General features: G+C 35.6%; 1 protein-coding gene across 14 annotated transcripts in view; it reads right to left on the reverse strand.

Annotated features, from left to right (window-relative positions):
- Positions 1-22,307, reverse strand: part of LOC117330316 (inositol 1,4,5-trisphosphate receptor-like) — a 119,861-nt gene that overhangs the window by 19,759 nt on the left and 77,795 nt on the right. For 8 of the 14 annotated variants that reach the window (XM_033888509.1, XM_033888513.1, XM_033888514.1 and 5 more), the window contains 19 exons: positions 22,012-22,177; positions 18,440-18,613; positions 17,815-17,871; positions 17,472-17,564; positions 16,908-17,051; positions 16,472-16,597; positions 15,263-15,463; positions 14,658-14,909; positions 14,180-14,305; positions 13,629-13,757; positions 11,955-11,960; positions 9,045-9,165; positions 7,922-8,097; positions 7,178-7,314; positions 6,713-6,824; positions 5,396-5,443; positions 1,380-1,541; positions 975-1,106; positions 404-605 (listed from right to left, as the gene is read on the reverse strand). In XM_033888509.1, the coding sequence (XP_033744400.1) occupies positions 404-605; positions 975-1,106; positions 1,380-1,541; positions 5,396-5,443; positions 6,713-6,824; positions 7,178-7,314; positions 7,922-8,097; positions 9,045-9,165; positions 11,955-11,960; positions 13,629-13,757; positions 14,180-14,305; positions 14,658-14,909; positions 15,263-15,463; positions 16,472-16,597; positions 16,908-17,051; positions 17,472-17,564; positions 17,815-17,871; positions 18,440-18,613; positions 22,012-22,177 (2,564 nt within the window). The remainder of the gene's footprint in view (positions 1-403; positions 606-974; positions 1,107-1,379; positions 1,542-5,395; positions 5,444-6,712; positions 6,825-7,177; positions 7,315-7,921; positions 8,098-9,044; positions 9,166-11,954; positions 11,961-13,628; positions 13,758-14,179; positions 14,306-14,657; positions 14,910-15,262; positions 15,464-16,471; positions 16,598-16,907; positions 17,052-17,471; positions 17,565-17,814; positions 17,872-18,439; positions 18,614-22,011; positions 22,178-22,307) is intronic. The other 6 variants (XM_033888521.1, XM_033888520.1, XM_033888511.1 and 3 more) reach the window with 3 other exon arrangements.

Consider the following 22,307-nt stretch of genomic DNA (forward strand, 5'->3'; position numbering starts at 1 on the left):
AACAATGTAATTAACAAAATAAGGGGCCCAAGGGCATATCTCACAAGTTTTTTTAGTGACGGCAAAACACTCATTGTAGTTTTACATATGTATCACAAATTTTTTGTTGTTTTTACTTTGGATCTTCCTCTTTTATCAGTACATGTATGAATGGGAGTTTGACAACGCTTACCTTTAGAAGTAAAATTTACTAGGTACTAGTAGTGATTTAAAGACAATGAGTCAAATGTCTTCAGTCAGCCTTTGAAATATTATTCTCGCAAATATTTTGCTACAAATCTTGGTAATGAGATAACACAAATATGATATTTGTTCCTTTGTCATACAATATTATAAAATCTGTTACATTTTTTTCTTATATATAGAACAGAAACATAAGGTATGCTATTGAAATCCTGTTTACCTCCACTGCGGCCTGACTTGCTGTTGCTGAGCTGTTCGTGAGGCTGGGTGTCTTTGTGGTCGGTCAAATGTTTGTCCCCCTCCCCAGTATTGACCGTCTGAGTGGCCTTAATCTCCTCCTGGGCATTGAACATCTTGGTGTAGAAGACTTTAAAGAATACCTCGGACTGTTTATCTGATGTCAGTCTTGTGTAGATAGATTTCTGTAATGTTTATCAAACCTGTATTTAGTGGTCATACACAGGAGGCCATACATAAAGTAACTGTTGAGTTAACATTATTATGCACATTTAAATGAGTCCATCTTGTTTTATTTATTGTGTGAACTCTATATCTGGTTGATTGAATTGTAAAAATTCTTCAGGTATTAAGTTTTTCCACTGACATAAATCTTCATGCTTCATGGTTGAGTAGTGCCTTTTTATATTCCTGTAATGAAGTAAATTTTGTGTTTGGCTGTGGGATGTAGCACAACCTTGCTTTGTTTAATATGTTTGACTGTGTATGTGATATATACCACAACCCTTAATTGGCTCCTTTAATTGATTTCCCTGTTAAATGTATGTCCTCACCTGAATCTCCTCATTGCCACCCTCCAACAGAGCTATACCCAGCTCAACAGTCTCCAGGAAAATTTTGTTACTGGTATCCTTAATGATCAGATCCACTATGAGGTCACTGGCTCCCTCTTTATCAAGGCGACACTGTAATGACAACACAGAAAACTAAACACCAAATCAATTTTAGCTTGTACATAATCTTAATTAACAACTAACATGTATTCAAAACAATTAAGCCTCATAGTTAATTTGTTAAGAAAAATAAAGCATGTAATCATAAATTTCAAGTCTGACTTCATTTCAAATTCTTTTACTTTATATCAATATTTTGTCAAGTTCCACATGAATGTATATAATGGTGAAGCTTGAGAAAACAAAAAGCATGTGAGAAACTTTCCATTTTACACAACATAATACCTGTACATCATGGAGGGTATTGATACTCTCGCTCCCTGCGGCACTCTTAGAACTGTCACTCCCTGACCGGCCTTGCTGGGCCTTGTGGCTACCATCTCGAGGCAGGCGTGGTATAACTTTGCCATAGTAGCGTGTCAACAGGCAGTGTCTCAGTGCCTCGCCCTACAATAGTACATTGTACATGTTGTCTATGGAGATGTATAGATTATCACAAACTGATCTCTCTCAGATGAATAACTATAATGCCAAAAAATACCTATTATGCTTTTCTAGGAAAAAACCTCAAGCTAACAATTTCTTTTTATTTCAAAATGAATATTTCCCTATGGAAAAATCTCTAGTTGAAAATTTTCTTCTCTGAATCAATAATCGCTAAAATGGGTCGGGTTAAACCAATCATTGTCATCAATGGAACAAGATGATAAGCACCTTACTTTCTTAATTTCTTTTAAAATTCATATACATGTAGGTTCCTTGAATATTTATATTCTCTGTTGTAACACCCATTTGTGCAATTAAGAACTTACTCACAAACGTGTTTTTACCAAAAGTTTCAACAGCTCTGCCCCTGTTTTGACCTTGATAGTTACTCGATAATTTGTTGATAAGCTGTCATAGCTTAGAAATAAATAAACATCAATAATTTTTCTTTAAGTCATAATAAATCATACATATCTATCATTATTTTGAAGACATGAATAATTAAATGGTAATGAATAATGAATTCACTTTTCAGTGAAGCACTTAGAAAATGTAACTGGCTTAATGCAGAAAAATAAAATGGTGTCACAATAACAAGGACAAAAATATGTATGATCTGATTGATGTATATTATTTAATCAAGCTTAAATATCTCTTATCATGCTTGTTTCCTTAATACCTTACAAAGCATGTTTTAAAAAAGTTATATTTTCATCTCTTTATCACATTCATGGTTTACCTTGTTCAGAACAATGGATGCAAGGGTATATAAATTTAGTAATAAATTGGTTTCTTGACCAATAAAATGTTTTGATCATGATCATTTACTTATCAATACATCAGATCAGACAGATTTTTAAAATAAAATTTGAAAGTTCATGCAACTGTGACGAATAGTACTAGTAAATGGATATTTCATTAAATGTAATGATAAAATGAATATTGATCAGGCTAATGGTTAAACCACAAAATGCTGATAAATGTATTAAGGATACCATTTTCAATGTAACTGCTAATACATAACACCTTAAATGGTAATGAAATCTTGCCATAGTTACATAAAATTGAATTTTATCACGGTGAAAGGGCAGATAAAACTTTAAGCCCATGATGATGAGACAAGAGATCTTCATGCTTTATATACCAGATTGCGTACTTTCAACTAAGTCTGATCATGATGGTAAATATTAAATGATTAACAGTTAAAATTTTACAACTAAAAATAAATACTGGCCCCGTCACTCAAAATAAACATCCTGAAACAATGAAAATATTTCTACATACTGTATATAGTTTAATGAAATAGAGCTCAAAGTTTGATGATATCATTAAGTTAATAGATATAAATGGATCTAAACCTAAGGGAGAAGGTGAAACTTCACAGCCCACAGTTTTAGAATGTAATGATTAACTAATTAGTACACTACACTATACAAAGGGAGGAACTATTCATCAATACCTGTTCCATTGTTGGCACTAATGACCCTGGGAGAGTCAGGGTAACACAGACAGCTGATGCAGGTAATAAAACATATGAAACAGGTTATGATACTGTTAAGCTTTATCAGAGGCTGTTAGTGGGTAGTGAGGTCTTAGTACCAGGTTGTCTCTCGGATCTCGGAACCAGTACAAGTACTCCTGGTGGGTGTGTTATGTATCAAAAACTTCATTAATTTTAATCTTTGACTTTGTTTTGTTTGAAATAAATTTAGATATGACACCAACCATGGAATGATATTGTGACGCTACTTGAAAATCAACATTTGTACCCTATTAGAATGATATATTTCTTTCTGAAACAGATCTTGATTAAATCCTTCCCACAGTTTGAGGCAGTTCATCTATTTCAAATTTAACTCCATTTCATTTTCAAAACAAGCTGAAATTTCAATGTCCATATTAAAATTTATACAATAATATAATACAGTATAAAAACTACATGTAAAGCAGGATGAAAGTCTGGAATCCAAAGTTTAGAAAATAAAAGAACAAAAATGAAACTGAAAAGGAACAGTTTAATATCATACATACATCTAAAAGTATAGAGAATCTAAAGATGATAAATGACAAAAAAGGTCTAAAGTGGGAAGGAAACAAAAGAACTAAACACCCATTTAATTCAATATGATTGTACTTCTAGCTCTGGTGGAACCGAGATATTACAATGAAATACTTAAATACAATGAATGGCTTATAATTACATGCTATAAAACAGCATCTTCAATGATTATTATGTATGCCAAGCTTTGTTCATATACAAAATGTGCCCAGTATTAATGTTAATTTGATCCAAACATTTTTATATCTAATGGGGATTATCTTGAAGTTCCATATAGTACAGGGTTTGTTTTTATCATAGTGAGCTTTTTTAAATACAAGACCAAGTGGTATAAAGATTGGAGTAAATGAATTTCATTTTGTTTTTCTTTACGATGATTGATATACAAATGTATTGGTATTGATGAATTCTAAAGGTTAAATGGGCAGAACATGCGAGTACCATGATTGTAAGATTACAAAGTAAACAGAAGACTGGCTCTTCAGTTGTTACACCAGAAATGGAAGCATAATGATATCCTTGCACACATAGCCTACATGAATATTAAACTGATCCACCAAAAATGCTCTACACATGCAGTTATTTCGTGACCTTTGTTGATATTTCGTACTGTGAATGTCCTCTGTCTAGTAAGTCTTCCTTACCCTCTACATTTCCTTGTTATTTAGGGGATCAATCTTCTTGTCACTAGATCTCTACATAGGGGATCAATCTTCTTGTCACTAGATCTCTACATAGGGGATCAATCTTCTTGTCACTAGATCTCTACATAGGGGATCAATCTTCTTGTCACTAGATCTCTACATAGGGGATCAATCTTCTTGTCACTAGATCTCTACATAGGGGATCAATCTTCTTGTCACTAGATCTCTACAGAGTCTATATAGTCATCAATTCTCCAGGAACTTCCTCTACTTAGCTTATCTGTTTAGTTGAAAACATAACTGCCCTGACCCCCAGCTCAATTTTATTTTATCCTATGCTTCTCTTTGTCGAATACAGTCTTGTTACTTGTCTTGCTTATTGTGGTTTTCTCAATTATTCTCTAATAAAACCTTGTCAACAGTCTGAAGTGATTTAAATACCATATGACCTTATCAGCTTTATTCATAGTTAACGTTTTACCTTTTACGTTTCTGACATCTAAATGACCTTGTCCTTATCTGTGTTCTTCCATTGTTTTGTTTTAGGCTTTAAACTGCATTATCAACCTGTATCATTCAAATGACCTTTAACATAATCACACAACCTTGCCACCCAACTTTGACCTGTGAATGACCTTAGTTAGCAACTCCCTCTTAGTGATGTGGCTTGTCCAAATGATGTCCACCACACAATCTTCAGTGTAGAGAACACTTGTCAAGTGTCCAGATACTTTTTGTATAAGTCAGGCCTAGTTTGGTGTGATGTCTTTCCTTGTCATACTATGTCGGCTTCGTCTGCGTACCATCACCATGTTACACATCAACCAAGTCTACAACTTTACCGTAACTTTTGAAACTCTTTCCCATTTTGAACACATCTATTATTCCAACTAACCCCAAAACAAAACTGACAGGTTCAAACTTGCAAATAGTATAGATGTGGCCTAATCATTGATTATCATCAGAAATCTTAAGAAAGCAGAAGCAGGAAGTGTTGATGGTATGAAAGGTGTATCTAGACAGAACTACAGACTTGGTTGATGTGTGTGTGGTATACAGAAATGTAGACAGGTCGTGGCCACTGTTAATAACACAGGTTCAGCATATCTTACCCTTCTGTGGTCATCAAGATCCTTTTTACCCAAAGCCTTCACATCCACCTTGAGTAAGCCATAGTAAACAAGAAGTAACAAGGGTCAAATGGGGTCATATCTGGGTCAAATTAGTGCAAGTAGCCAAACCCATGAAGATGACAGGGAAAAATATGAGTAAACCAATTCAATGAGGTTAAACTACCATCATAAGTTATTGTTACCATTTTACTTCAAAATATCCAAATTGAAGGCATTTAAAAAGATGGTTAGGTTTAGGGTTAAGTAACTACAAGTAACTTTTACCATGATGTTGGAAAAGTTCATGTAGTGTCAAATTAGTTTAAGAAATTGACGAGAATGCGCAGTGAGACCTTTAAAATTAAATTTGCTCCTGTTAGAGACACAATATTCATTTTTATCTATAGATAGCAGAAGGACAGCATTATTATAGCCAGTCCTGTTAAAAGTAATTTCAACCACAACATCCACCAAAGTTATATAATTGTTTTTGTTATATGACACACAAATTAGGTCAATATCTGGGGCAGGTTAATATTGAAAAAAAAAAAGCCAATGGTGTTTTATAATAGTAGATTGAGTCAATGAATTCATTTTTAATGATAAATGAATAAATGGACCGAGAGCATATGCTAATAAACCAGCTTCACCGTAGCCCTTCTTAAATAAGTGCAGCAACATGATACAAACAGTATCGTATGAGAAACGGTCATGAGGAAATCATTATCAAGAAACAGGTGAAAACTTAGTGGTGCCAGATTGCAGCAGCACTGGCCAGCATGATGGCAGTGATATCACAGTGGAACATCCAGGGACATGTTCTCACACACAGAACATCTGTAGTACAACAAACATTGATCAGTTGTCACATACAGTCACGTGAATGTCAAACCTAAATCTGCTGTTATTGTGTAAACAAGAGGTTTTTTTGATAAAATTCATTACTAACAAAAGTTTAAGATTGGTCAATTGCGAACAAAAAATGTCATCTGTGAGTATTACCAACATATTGAAGTAAAACACTGTTTTGTAAACTGTATTATAATTTACAATTTTGCATTATAAATGCTGCAGAGACATTACGCCAATATTCTAGAAAACCCCCCTGGATGCTCCACTGTGAGTCAAACTATATCAAGGATGTTCAACCTTCATAAGACTGAGTGATAGGGCTATCAGTAGGTCAAATAAACAGACCTTCTTTCAATATGACAAAATATGATAAAATATTAGATGACTTTGCATGTAAGTCGATAACTCTCCCCTATAAGAGGTCTGTAACTGTGGAGCAGTGTAGTAAATGTAAGAGGAACATACCTTGTCCCCATATTCATTGTCAATTGTCATCATCTCCCGAAGTGTCTGTAGCACCTTGATACACAGTTTGTCCTCTTTTTCTTCCAGCAGACACTCGGTGTGCTTTATCAGCCTGTTTACAAAATAACAAACATTCTTCTCTTTCCAATACAGAGTTTCACAAATTCTTATACAGATTCTGAAGTATTTGCTGTTTATTTATTTGTGTGGAAACTTTTAAGACATCTGAACACCAAGTTAATTTGTATCATTGTTAAAGCTTTGATAGCTGAAATAAGTTTAACTTAATCTGGATGATTCCCGACTGACCCTTTAGGTTGGAAATAATCTCAAATATCATCTTTCCTCCATTGTATTCAAGCATTTACAGAATTAAAACATGGTAGCTAAACATTTAATAAACTGAAATACTGAACAAACCTTATCAAATTCCAATTTTTTTGGACAGAATTTTGCTTCTCCTACCTGGATATGAATCCTCCAATTTCACACTGTGTTCCCGGAGGGAAAAGCTGCTCGGGACAGTGAAGAACATCAACAAGGACAGACAACTCTGCCTGGACCAATGGCCGTAACTGATCTTCCAGCAGATCCACAATTTCCTAGAAGATGATAAAAATAATCAAATCCTTTAATTTAAAGATATCTAAGTTTAAAGTTAAAATAATGAGTTATCATTAATTTACCTTATATTAGCATATTTCAACCACAAGAAAATGTGTTTTTATTTTATGTTTATTCTAATATCTATTAACAAATTATTCTAAAATTTCTAAATATATGCCTCATTTTATCAAGCAGCATGGTTACAAAATTAAATAGACACATCAGGACCTCTTTAATCAACATGTATTTCATTTAAACTGACAAAAGTAAATTATAATAACTCCATTACAATTCTTTTATGGCTATCTAATACGATTTATACTGAATTAGAAATATGTTTAATCATTACTGAGACATTATTTCTACAGAGAAACTGACTGACAGATGCAGTGCTATTATAACAATGAGAGGTAATTGGAGGGAGCTTTAGGACAAGGGTATTAAAAATGTGACAATAAATGTTCTATATCAACAGATGTATGAAAGCCCTCTTCCATCCCTGCCAGCTTTACACTGTAAAAGACTGGATTGAATGTCCACAGGAATCCCTTTGTCTTACTAATATGTCCCTTGTTCAACGTTTTGAGAGGTTGTTGCACATACCTGAAGGCCCTCTATAATATTGCGGTAGTCACGAGAGATGGATGGAATGGACTCTCTCTTCATCAGCCCTACAGTCTTCCACCTCATGGCTGTGTTTTGTGTCTTCTGATTTTTCTCAAACAAAAGGTTGACCTGACTGTCTAGATCGACAGGAATGGCTATCCCTCGCATCTTAGCTGTAAATAAAATACAGTTTCTACAGTAACAAAAAAAGGGCATTCCCTTCTATGGCTGTATTAAAGGTTTCCCTGAATACAAAATATTTATCCAGTTTATGAAACAAAACAAACAAGGTATCACATATGATACAAGTTTAGTATAGTTAAGTTAGTTTATTTTGTTTAACGTCCTTTTAACAGCCAGGGTCATTGAAGGACGTGCCTGGTTTTGGAGGTAACTGCCCCACGTGGGATTCGAACTCGTGACCCAGAGGTGGAGGGCTAGTGATAAAGTGTTGGGACACCTTAACCACTCAGCCACAGAGATACATGTACAAATCTTCTCGTGAGCTAAGTATACCTGCTGAGATATCCTGCATTAACTCTTGAGGACAAAATGTTAGAGATATTTTCATCAAAACCTGTTTAAAAATGAAGTTCCCTGAGGGGACCTTGTCCTTGGTCTTGGCACCCTGCACTCTTTGAAATTCTTTTAATACTTCTGGACTGCTGACAATTATTTCCTATAAATACTAACAATAAACTTGTCCTTGACATTGGCACCCTGAAATACGTATACTCATATTTGACCATGTATAATGATTGATTGAAATCCCATTCAAAATTATGTCGCTAAAGTGCCGACGAAGGGCAGAAATATGTATGACATGACTTTGTCATAAAGGGATAATACTACTCTTGAAAAGGTACTGTGAATTACGTCATCTGTATGAGGATTTAACAACATTAAATAAGAGCTCCATTCTAAAAGCCATTTATCTAAATACATTTATGTTTGCACAAAACTTTTAAAAAATTGAGTATAAATTCTTATAGTGAAAATATGTTGTCATACAACAAAATGGATCGAATCTCTTTTTTTTTTATTATCATTATTTGTTATAATCGTTCCTTAAGCAAAAATAGAAAACACACCTGACACCAATTAAGAGTCTTTGCCTTACCTATATCTGCCAACGTTTTGATGCATGTCTCCACATGGAATTTCTGTGTGCCTGAAAGCCACTTGCAGTGAGATACACGGAACGCCCCTTGTAGTAGTCGCACAAACACTGGCTGTCTGGACTAGTAAAAAGAGACAATGGTAGATGTAAACACATGATTCTGTTGTAGACAGGGTGCCTGCATTAACACTACTAATTAAGCAACAAAGTTCTCGGGCATCATTAAATTTGTGAGAGATGGCAAAGAAATATACAAGGAAGAGGATATGGAAAATAGTATGCTTGGCAACAGTGATTTTTTGAGCTTCGAAAAATCAAATCCAAAATCAATCTTTTTACCCAAGACGTTAACTAACATCATACATGCCATACCTCCTGGTGTGAGACAAAATCTCCCTTATTTTAAAGTCATTTATTGTCTCCAGGGAGAAGAGCCTGAATTTGAATATTATTTCATAATTCCTTCCAGTATTTTGACCACTGCCATTGTTTCCAAATCAGTAGACAGTGTTTTTATCAAAATTTTGCTAAATTTAGCCATCCTGTGATCTGTCTATTCACTCAGTCAAAATGGCACTGATTGCACACTGGCTTCACACGAAGCTCTTGCTAGTGTGAAGTTTGTCATGAGAATATCTATCGACATGAATTAAAGGCAAGTTGCTTACCGACTTTACCTTTGTCTATCAACATACTTCAATTCTTTGCTCATTTAGGATGAAACTGCTTACACATTTAGTATAATGATTATGATATTGTGATCATGGCAGACTTAACTGGCACTTTACTTCAACCAGTAACACCTATAACATGTTGACTAAAACATAGGACATGTTGATGGAAGAATGCATCCATAAACAGGTAAATAGCTAATACACCAAAAATGCCTTCCAGGAGGATAGCAAGTATTTATGAAGAAAGTACATCTCCATACTGTAAACAGTTATAGGCACATTTCTGTGTGTGGACTACCAAAATCGTTGATCTTTAAAGATTTGTCCAAACATTACTAAATTTTCCAGTTTTGTAATAGAACCAGGTTGATATATCGAATCCTCAGGTTTATAGTTAAAGTAAGTGTGAAGACACACAAAAAAAAATACTACAAGATTTTTGTCTGAAAATTACGAAAATGACAACTGTGTAAAAAATTGACAAGATTAAACATATCAAGAGATCATGAGAGAGCTATTTATAATAATTTAATATTTACGAATGAATGTATGATTTCTGTTTGTTATTTCACTGATCACAATGTTAAAATAAAAAGGCTATGGATTGTTTGAAAAGGAATAAAAAACAAAGATATCATATCTTAAAACTACAAACTATTAATAATAGTAATATATTTATGCATTTCAATAGAAAAGTTGAAATCAATAACAACAACAATGCATTATGTATGCTAATCAAAACACATAACACAATAAAAAAGAAGCAAATCTATTTAATGTAATGCTGCCATTCTCTCTGTAAAAATATCCATCTACTGTACTTGAAGCTATAACTAACTAGCTATGTGGGGACATATCGAGATAAAAGGCAATTTTTTATATATATATATAGCTTAGAAACACAAATGACGAAGGAAGACAACTGCGCCACATCGGCGTACTTAAAAAAGAACGTTTCAATGGCGCAGTGATGGTCAGCCCGATACCCTGACATGATCATTGTGGAAGTCATATACATGTATAGGACCTTAATTGAAAAAATAAACTCACAAAAGATTAAATTAAGTTATAAATAACTAATCATGAATTTATCATTATGAAATGCTAAAATGTACCGGTACATGAGATATATAACCATTAACATACAGTAATGTGACAAGTAAATATCACAGTAGTGTTTGCTGAGAATGTTAAGAACCAAGCATTCACTAAGAGTAAAATTAGTACTAAAATTTGGTAAAGGTTATCTAAATATCCACAAACTCCAAAACTGAACTCCATGCCTAGCTTATATATGACCAAGATGGACATGCTAACAAAGCATGGGTATCTATCACATGAATATTTATCACATGACTACCATGTGATTCAATGAATATATGCCAGGGCCCATGTCATAATACTATATTGTCAAGTAATGTGGCCTATTTTGATGTTATGAAATGGTAATCATTGCAAATCAATTAGATCTTGTGATGAAAAATAAATGATTTAGGAAATTTATTCTAGGTTTCTCACATTAACTGGCCACAGGTTATAAGTAAAATAAAAAAAAATCTTGAAGACTCCTTTCATGAATCTCATTAAATAGAAACTTGTGATCTTTTAAAGTATAGACTAATGTTTTTTTTACCAATGCTAATGCAATCGTTTACTTAAATATCATAACTATGCTGCTTTAATGCCAGTTTACAGGCCAATCTCTTGAGGAAAATGCAGGTCTCATCCTTACATTGCCCATATGTGGCATCAATTAAACAGTTTTCTTTTTTTCATATTTTCTTTGGGTTTAAAAGTTTTAATGCAAGGTTGAAAAAAGACAATACAGAATAAAAGTCTGTATGTCTTCGTGTGAAATCAGACATCAGCACACAACACACTGTTACAGTAGTTAGGGTCTCTAGAGGTTCTGGTCATCAACACAAGATATCCCTCAACCATTATTATATAGGAACCACAAATAAATTAAACCGTGTTTTTAATTTGTATCATCAATAAAATTAAAACAAGCACTCAAGTAACCTTTAGTTTCATGTTGTATTCCTGTAATCCAGAACAAAAAACATACAATTTTTTTAAAGAATGGGTGCATTAAAATCTAAAGGGAAGTTAGGAGGCAGAGGGGCAAAACACAAATATTCTGTAAATGGGAGAATATATATTGGCAATAATGCAAAAGAAATGCTGGAATTGTCAAATAAACCACACAACACCGTGACAGATCAGGCAGACTTACTTTGTTCTACAAATGGAACAGAAAAATAATAGGTTAAATCAGATACTGTCTGAAAGGCGCGGTACCAATACAACTTGATTACACATCATTTATCACATCTGTTTGGTGGAGATACACATCCTTTAATATATCTATCTATTACACAGCTAGAAAAGCATCCTTATCAATACATTTACCTATTGGGTATCACTCACTTAATGGAACAGCTATTTACATAACTTGTCTATTGGCTGGGTATCACTAACTGATAAAACAGCTGGTTACATCATTTTTATCCTTTATCATTTGATGGAACAGCTATATACAATACTTCTGAACATAATTCATAATTGAACATGTCTATCTGTTTGGTATCACTCACTTGATAGAACAGCCAATTACTTATCCTTTTATATATCTAGCTGAGGGCTGGTAACTAATATTCTTCTTTCTGGTTACACCATTATTTTTCAAATTTCTTTGTATGTTTCAATAATTCATAATGAACAATGAGATAAAATTTATAAAAAAAAATTAATAATTCTGTGATAGCAAGATCATGCAAAATTAATTGGTTAGAAGTGCACAATAAATTAGAAGTGCACAATAAATTATCAACCTAAAGTAGAATTTACCTAAAGAAATAGATACATGATATGAAATTTTTTTTCTATTAAATTAATACATTGTGTTATGAAGTGCTTGTCAAAGACTACTTGTTAACTAAGAATCTGTCTAGAGTTTCTACAAGAAATTATTTGTAATATTTTTGGAGACAAAGTCTATTCAAATATGCAATAACACACTGTTAAAAGTCCTAATGCTATTTCAATTCAACATAAATAGCTTTACTAATTTTTCACTCAAATTTCACTGTTGATTATAAAGTTATTTACAGAAAAGTCCAACCTTGAGCAACCTCAAATTTTCTAGGATATATTCCATGCTGCCAAAGCTGAGAGCAAATTCAGCACGCAGCATTCTTAGCACTCAGTTGAGGCCAGTCTAATGCAGCTGTAACACAGCCGTTCTAACGGGTGACCTACAAGTCACCAAACAATTAGTGTATAGACCAACATGTTGTTATATCTAACACTCAATATGTGGTCTACTTCAATCTTCTGGTGTGGTTCCTCCACCTTATGTATGAACAGCAAAGACATGACTGGATCATATCAGAATGTCTCCAATGACTGCAGTGGCTGTACAAAATCTTAATCGATATACAAAACTCCATTGCACCATAAAATGTACCTTGTACAAGACCATATACAGTGGAACACTTGGCACTTAACCTGGTAAGTGCCATCTATATCTATGAAACCATATCCTGTACAAGATCTTGTAAAAGACTCACATACACTTACTTTTTTATCAACAAAATTATTGCTCAACAACCATAAACAAATATATAAATGGAGATTTATAGTTATACATCATCTCTAACAAATCATGTCATTTTCTTTTGTGATCTTCACATGGTGTTTGTCCATTCTTTCCATAATCCTATATATGCATGGTTGAAAAATAAATTGTTACAGTATTTCTTAATTTTTTGCCTACCAGGTCTTTCATTCTGATATGACCCAGTTGATAATTAATATGTTGTTCACTGCAACATCTCTAGGTAAGAAAGCAAAGCAGAAGAGTGTTTCTAATTAGACAGGAATTTGGAATGATGCTTTATGGATCTACCTGTAGGTGGGTGGTTTGGTCGGAGAATGGTGAACTGAAGAAAGTATGGATCACATTCATCACTATCTCCGTCACGTAACTTTCTAATACTGTGTCCGCATGGCGCCGGTCATGGGTGGCAGTTGACACCTGGCAATTAATGGGAATGCATCTTTAACAAGGTTCAAATACTTCGAAGTGAAATTGGTGAAAATTTCCCGATATATGTGAAAATTTCCCGATATATGATAAGTTTCCATTAACTATCTATTCCTTTGATCAGCAGAATAAGAATGAAATTAAAAGTAAAATTTTCAACTTGTTCACTTTAAAATCAGTTACATCAATCAGATAAAAGATCACATATTTTGAATTCTTTGGATATTTTCAACAAAACATAATATTTTAGCCCCAGCAGTTTATACTTTTATTGGTTTAGATAGTAATCAATAAGTTATGGTTCAACTCTCTCCTGCAAAAGTCTATAATGATATCTGCATTAATAAAACAAAGATTTAATATATCATAACAAAATTCTTTATCATAAATAAATTATATAAAGCATCACATACTGTGCCCATATCAGTCAGGAAGTTCTCAAATAGTGTCCACATGTGGTTACTTGTGTAGATTTCCTTCATTTCCACCTCTGTATCAATATAACAGTGATTCAGGAAGTTGATGTAGGCACTTTTCACCTGAAACAATCAATAGTATTCAAGTCAAAATAAGAATTCCAACAAGTATCTGGAAGGAATATCAAGTCATGAGTTGTGAGAAATAAACCCATGATTCGGTCAGTTATTATTGATAACTTTGACCTTTGATCTATTGAGTACCTGTAGTTAATGCCATGGAAAACAAGTAAATGCATAATTAGACGACACTGTAAAAAGCTACATGTAGAAAATAGTCCTGTCACTAATGATATAATATAGTTAATTTCAAGGAATTACCAGGGATATAGTCTACTGACAGCCCTGACAGGGCACACTCAATAAAGATAATTACAACCAAAAGAATCTAAATTAACTGATGTACAAAGTTTACCTCTGGAATACAATCTTTGTCAGTGACAACCCTGACAATGTCATCAAGTGGGAGGAGGGAGTGACATTTTATCTCAGTGTACACATTCTTGCCCTCGGTACACAAGGCCAATAGCTGCACCAGGTTGATGTGGTAGACCAGAGGGCTCATCTGGTCTGTCCTGAACCGTTCAGATTTCATCAGTTCCAGAAATGCTCCAAATGATGTTCGGTCATTGTAAAACAACAGGACTTCCTCACCCGCATTCACCAACTATCACAAACAAGTACAGGAACATTTACCTTTGAAGTTTCTTCCACTTCAAACATACACTTTTAAATTACATTCACACAACTTACTTCTGTTAACTAGTATAACAAATATATTTGTGGACACCATATTCAGTCAGAATATCTATTACATGTTACATTAACTTTTTGAAAATCTTTCACGACAAACCTGATCATTTACATAATGTATAACAGAAAACTAAACATAAACTAAGAAATTGTATTATGAAAAGTCAATTAGTTCCTAAATGAGTCAAAATTCATTTTAACAGTTTCTAATTCATCTAATCAGTCTATATTCCTAACAAAGAGAATATAAAACAATGTAGTGTTCACCTCTGCCATAACAATATCCTGACACTTCTTAATGTACTCTCCCTCAGTCTTGACAAGTGTCTGTAGAAACTTCAGGTATGGCACATGTCTACCATGGGTCTCTATACAGTGGACAAAATGTTGAATCACTCTATCCTGTACCTCAGTACACAGGTTTAGGTTGTCCTGGAATATTGCCTGCATTGTCCGGGCCTCCAATAGCTGCAAACAGTCAATAGTAATCTAGTAATCAATATGGTTCAAGCTAGTGCAGGAACCTACTTAGTTATATTTAGCTGATAAAAGCGATACATGTTTTGCATTGAACTACGCTGTTAATTAATATATATACAATGAGGAGGACATGGTTTCAGCCTTGGAGGAGTGCTTTAGATCAGGATGAGTCACAGTTGGTAATTTAGCTTCTGTAAAACAGGGTTAAGTGTTGAAGCCTAGACAACACATGCACTGAATGGTTAACAGTCAAAACGAAAAGAATCAAGAGGCCCAAGGACCTTTACAGTCACCTGAGTTTTGAAAAATTTCAGTAAATTTGACACTTTTTGGTCCTGTCCATAAGCCCCTGGGGGTCAGTCAGGGCCAACATGTGCATACCATCAAGCTGTCATCCAATGCTGATAATGTTAACCAAGTTAGAATGAATTCCAATAGAAATCAAACAAATGATAAGTCAAAAATGTGATTTCCCTCTATAAACTACAGTAAAGTTTACCCCAACCCCAGGGGCATATGTGAAACCCCAGTCGTGAAATTCACAATTCTGGTAAAGCACCATAAGACCCTTGATTCCTTCTATGAAAAGTATTTGATTCTACCTGATTTGAGTTGTGATAAATTTTTGAAATTTCAGCTGGTTTGACCCCTTTTGGTCCCAACCATAAGCCCCTTGGGGATAGACCTTATAATTCTCAATTTCAGTTGACCATTGGCCATGGAAGTTTCCTAATTTCATTTAATTTGATTCAGCGGTTTTGGAGAAGACGACGAAAATGTAAATTGTTCATGGACGGACGACGTACGACGACAGACAAAAGGCGATAAGAATAGGTTACTTAAGACTTTGTCTCAGGTGACTTTAAAAGTTTATATGGACTCACAAAGTTATACCCATGTGCTTAAAACTGTTATTTTCAGTGTTACATATACCTCAGGATGAAGAATTGACCAAATTACATATCTTTAGGGTGAGGAAGTGACAAAGTTACATACCCCTGGGGTAAGGAAGAGATCAAGGCTCTGGTGTAACAGACCCTGGTTCTGAGGGTTACTCAGGCAGAAACTCTGCAGAAATTCATGAGCCAGTCGCATGATTTCGTGCATCCGTGTATCTTCATTCTGTGATAAGAAACAGAATTTTACTTTTTACATTTTTAAAGATGACGATACATCGTCTAGATGTAAACATTCTAATAATTATAATTATACTTAATTCTGGCATTAGCAACAGATTTTAAAGTTGAAATCTACATGATCTTCACAGTTTCAATATGTACTTTAACAAGTAATATTATACATATTTGACATAAAAATCAATTGAGCTATTCACTAATTAAGATTAAACTGAATCAGATGTAAAACATTTAATGATCAGAAACAAATTTTCTGACCATTTGAAATCGTTATGATACATTTTTTTTATCTGCACCTGTTCATAGGGTATCTGTAAAAGTTCAAGTATGGCAGAGTGAGCACTCATGTTTCTCAGCAAGCGTTGTTCATGTCGTCGAGCTTTCCTTACACCAGGTTCACTTGTATTCTGTACACACAACTTGGTCAGCCTCTGTAAAATCTGTGAAAAACAAACACAACTTTTGAACATTTATCAATATCTATCCCAGCAACATGTAGAATTTGTGGGCTTCTTGATACAAAATACAAGTCAAATTTAAAATCAAAACATGCAGAATTGAAAAAATGAATTACCCTGCAGAATCAATATGGATTCCCTCCCAAAAATGTGTTAGATTTCTAAACATAAGTTAATAGTTACTCTTTGATTCACCTCAGCAGATCTATGGCTTATTTTTTGATAACTGAACTGTGATATAACCTCATTCAGCCTCACATTGTGCCATCTTTATATGTTGTGCTTAATGAGAGAAATAGAATATCCAAGGAGGACAAATTACGATTAAGTTACATTTTTATTTACCTTTACATCTGACAATATCCAATCCATAGGGCCTGGATATTTGTAGTGTCACCTTACCTCTTTGATACGTTTGTAGTTTTTGCTAGCCTGTTCATCTATAGAAGGACCTAGTTCTAGATCTATTGCAGAGCCTTGATCCTTAGATATATTCTGAAAAGACAACAAAATTTAAACAATTTTGTATGGAAAATAACAATTTTTTGAAACTTAAATGTTTTAACACAAAATATGTTTTCATTCTTTCATTTCTTTTTAATTTGATAATAATTCTAGTTTATCAAATTTCTTGTGTTTCCTATATAGGAAATAATATATTAACCATTTTCATTTTGAACTACGTTAATTGTAAGGTATGTTTCTCCTAAACAGATTTAAATGAATATATCTGTAAATGGACTACCCAAATTGATGGCTGTGCTTTTGCTTTCTTCTTTCCCTCCTTTCCTTCCTTATCCTCCTGGAAACAAAAATTAACCATACAAGTGAACACTCTGTATAATAATGGGCATCATAACATTGACACATAATTATCATTGTACCTGAAATATTTAATAGTGTTGTCTAACTTCATCAAATTAAACATACAATCGCTTGATAGATGATTGGGTTAACATTGATATACTCTTGCCTGTACCAGGTTGATGAGATTTAATTCCCTAGTATTGAGAAAGTGAATTCAAATATCTTCAAATATCTTCAAATAATACTTCGGCTGTTTTATATAATGTGAAATATCCATACAAGAAACAGAACAAGCAAAAAAAGTTATTACTATATGTGATGGACTGATTTTAAAATGTTAACTTTAACATTAACAGCAAAATTACAATATGGAAAATTTACGACTAGAATATTACAATCCTGCAAATGTCTAACGGTAATATTAAGGCACTCTAAAAATATTTCAAGAGGATGAAGTAGGATAGCAAGAGAAGTATAAGGTTACAAGTATCAACACAGACTTAAGGACAGCAAGTTATCATGATTATCATTATAATACAGGACAAATCTGTTAAAGACAGGACCTTGTCACCCCCATCTGACTCGCTTGTCTTCTTCTTTGGTTTAGGTGTATCAGGGACAGATTTGGACTTGAAAACCCAGAGTTCTGACTTCTCCACCAGATTCCTTAAGTCTTCCAGGTCAGTCTTGATCTGTTTGTAGTTCTCCACATCAGCAGCTGTTACGAGCAGCTGGACCTAAAAAAACAGCAAAGTAAACCAATGTAGCAAGAACTGGGCTTGCAAATTCACTAAAACAGAATGCGGAGAATCTGAGTTGGATTAGATTGATGTCATCTGTTTGAAGGCCTGCAACACTTCACGCCTCTGGTTATATTACAGGGCACCAGACAAAACGGTCGGGTAGTACCAGTTTGAGGGGATGGGGAAGGGTAGTTACCTGTTTGAAGGCCTGAAGTAAATACCAGCTGGGTGGGGTAGTTACCTGTTTGAAGGCCTGAAGTAAATACCAGCTGGGAGGGGTAGTTACCTGTTTGAAGACCTGTAGTAAATACCAGCTGGGTGGGGTTCTTACCTGTTTGAAAACCTGTAGTAAATACCAGTTGGGTGGGGTAGTTACCTGTTTGAAGACCTGTAGTCAATACCAGCTGGGAGGGGTAGTTACCTGTTGAAGGCCTGTAGTAAATACCAGCTGGGAGGGGTAGTTACCTGTTTGAAGACCTGTAGTAAATACCAGCTGGGTGGAGTAGTTACCTGTTTGAAGACCTGTAGTAAATACCAGCTGGGTGGGGTAGTTACCTGTTTGAAGACCTGTAGTAAATACCAGCTGGGTGGGGTAGTTACCTGTTTGAAGATCTGTAGTAAATACCAGCTGGGAGGGGTAGTTACCTGTTTGAAGACCTGTAGTAAATACCAGCTGGGAAGGGTAGTTATCTGTTAGAAGACCTGTAGTAAATACCAGCTGGGAAGGGTAGTTATCTGTTTGAAGACCTGTAGTAAATACCAGCTGGGAAGGGTAGTTATCTGTTTGAAGACCTGTAGTAAATACCAGCTGGGAGGGGTAGTTACCTGTTTGAAGACCTATAGTAAATACCAGCTGGGAGGGGTAGTTATCTGTTTGAAGACCTGTAGTAAATACCAGCTGGGTGGGGTAGTTACCTTATTGAAGACATGTAGTCAATACCAGCTGGGTGGGGTTCTTACCTGTTTGAAGACCTATAGTAAATACCAGCTGGGTGGGGTAGTTACCTGTTTGAAAACCTGTAGTCAATACCAGCTGGGTGGGGTAGTTATCTGTTTGAAGACCTGTAGTAAATACCAGCTAGGTGGGGTAGTTACCTGTTTGAAGGCCTGTAGTAAATACCTGCTGGGAGGGGTAGTTGCCTGTTTTGAAGACCTGTAGTAAATACCAGCTAGGTGGGGTAGTTACCTGTTTGAAGGCCTGTAGTAAATACCAGCTGGGTGGGGTAGTTACCTGTTTGAAAGCCTGTAGTAAATACCAGCTTGGTGGGGTAGTTACTTGTTTGAAGACCTGTAGTAAATACCAGCTTGGTGGGGTAGTTATCTGTTTGAAGACCTGTAGTCAATACCAGCTGGGTGAGGTAGTTATCTGTTTGAAGACCTGTAGTAAATACCAGCTGGGGTGGGATAGTTACCTGTTAGAAGACCTGTAGTAAATACCAGCTGGGTGGGGTTCTTATCTGTTTGAAGACCTGTAGTCAATACCAGCTGGGTGGGGTAGTTACCTGTTTGAAGGCCTGTAGTAAATACCAGCTGGGTGGGATAGTTACCTGTTTGAACACCTGTAGTAAATACCAGCTGGGTGAGGTAGTTATCTGTTTGAAGACATGTAGTAAATACCAGCTGGGTGGGGTAGTTACCTTATTGAAGACATGTAGTAAATACCAGCTGGGTGGGGTAGTTATCTGTTTGAAGACCTGTAGTAAATACCAGCTGGGTGGGGTAGTTATCTGTTTGAAGACCTGTAGTAAATACCAGCTGGGTGGGGTAGTTACCTGTTTGAAGACCTGTAGTCAATACCAGCTGGGTGGGGTAGTTACCTGTTTGAAGACCTGTAGTAAATACCAGCTGGGTGGGGTTCTTACCTGTTTGAAAACCTGTAGTAAATACCAGTTGGGTGGGGTAGTTATCTGTTTGAAGACCTGTAGTAAATACCAGCTGGGTGGGGTAGTTACCTGTTTGAAGACCTGTAGTCAATACCAGCTGGGTGAGGTAGTTACCTGTTTGAAGACCTGTAGTCAATACCAGCTGGGTGGGGTAGTTACCTGTTTGAAAACCTGTAGTAAATACCAGCTGGGTGGGGTAGTTACCTGTTTGAAGGCCTGCAGTAAATACCAGCTGGGTGGGGTTCTTACCTGTTTGAAGACCTATAGTAAATACCAGTTGGGTGGGGTAGTTATCTGTTTGAAGACCTGTAGTAAATACCAGCTGGGTGGGGTAGTTACCTGTTTGAAGACCTGTAGTAAATACCAGCTGCGTGGGGTAGTTACCTGTTTGAAAACCTGTAGTCAATACCAGCTGGGTGAGGTAGTTACCTGTTTGAAGACCTCTAGTCAATACCAGCTGGGTGGGGTAGTTACCTGTTTGAAGACCTGTAGTAAATACCAGCTGGGTGGGGTAGTTACTTGTTTGAAGACCTGTAGTCAATACCAGCTGGGTGGGGTAGTTACCTGTTTGAAGACCTGTAGTAAATACCAGCTGGGTGGGGTAGTTACCTGTTTGAAAGCCTGTAGTAAATACCAGCTGGGAGGGGTAGTTACCTGTTTGAAGACCTATAGTAAATACCAGCTGGGTGAGGTAGTTACCTGTTAGAAGACCTGTAGTAAATACCAGCTGGGTGGGGTAGTTACCTGTTTGAAGACCTGTAGTCAATACCAGCTGGGTGAGGTAGTTACCTGTTTGAAGACCTGTAGTCAATACCAGCTGGGTGGGGTAGTTACCTGTTTGAAGACCTGTAGTAAATACCAGCTGGGTGGGGTAGTTACTTGTTTGAAGACCTGTAGTAAATACCAGCTGGGTGGGGTAGTTATCTGTTTGAAAGCCTGTAGTAAATACCAGCTGGGAGGGGTAGTTACCTGTTTGAAGACCTATAGTAAATACCAGCTGGGTGAGGTAGTTACCTGTTTGAAGACCTGTAGTCAATACCAGCTGGGTGGGGTAGTTATCTGTTTGAAGACCTGTAGTAAATACCAGCTGGGAGGGGTAGTTACCTGTTTGAAGACCTGTAGTCAATACCAGTTGGGTGGGATAGTTATCTGTTTGAAGACCTGTAGTCAATACCAGCTGGGTGGAGTAGTTACCTGTTTGAAGACCTATAGTAAATACCAGCTGGGTGAGGTAGTTACCTGTTTGAAGACCTGTAGTCAATACCAGTTGGGTGGGATAGTTATCTGTTTGAAGACCTGTAGTCAATACCAGCTGGGTGAGGTAGTTATCTGTTTGAAGACCTGTAGTAAATACCAGCTGGGTGGGGTAGTTATCTGTTTGAAGACATGTAGTAAATACCAGCTGGGTGAGGTAGTTACCTGTTTGAAGACCTGTAGTCAATACCAGCTGGGTGGGGTAGTTACCTGTTTGAAGACCTGTAGTAAATACCAGCTGGGTGGGGTAGTTACCTGTTTGAAGGCCTGTAGAACTTCTTGTCTCTGACTAAAATGTCTAAACAGGAGTTGCAGTGCACCAGACACCAGAGTAGGGTAGTTGTGCATCACTAGATTGAGCAGAACCCTCAAAAACATCTTTCCACCTTGACCATCTAAGTCCAACTCAGCTGTTGTAGAGCTATGAGGAGTAGAAAAGAAAAAATACTAAATCCTTCCTATAAACAGACAGTACCCAGGTAAATACATAAACCTTTGTTCTGTTACCCGCTGATGCCTTTCAAAAAAAATACCCATGCTATTTTGGTGTT

This window comes from Pecten maximus, chromosome 7, assembly GCF_902652985.1.
Source record: "Pecten maximus chromosome 7, xPecMax1.1, whole genome shotgun sequence".
Taxonomy (NCBI): Eukaryota; Metazoa; Mollusca; class Bivalvia; order Pectinida; family Pectinidae; genus Pecten; species Pecten maximus.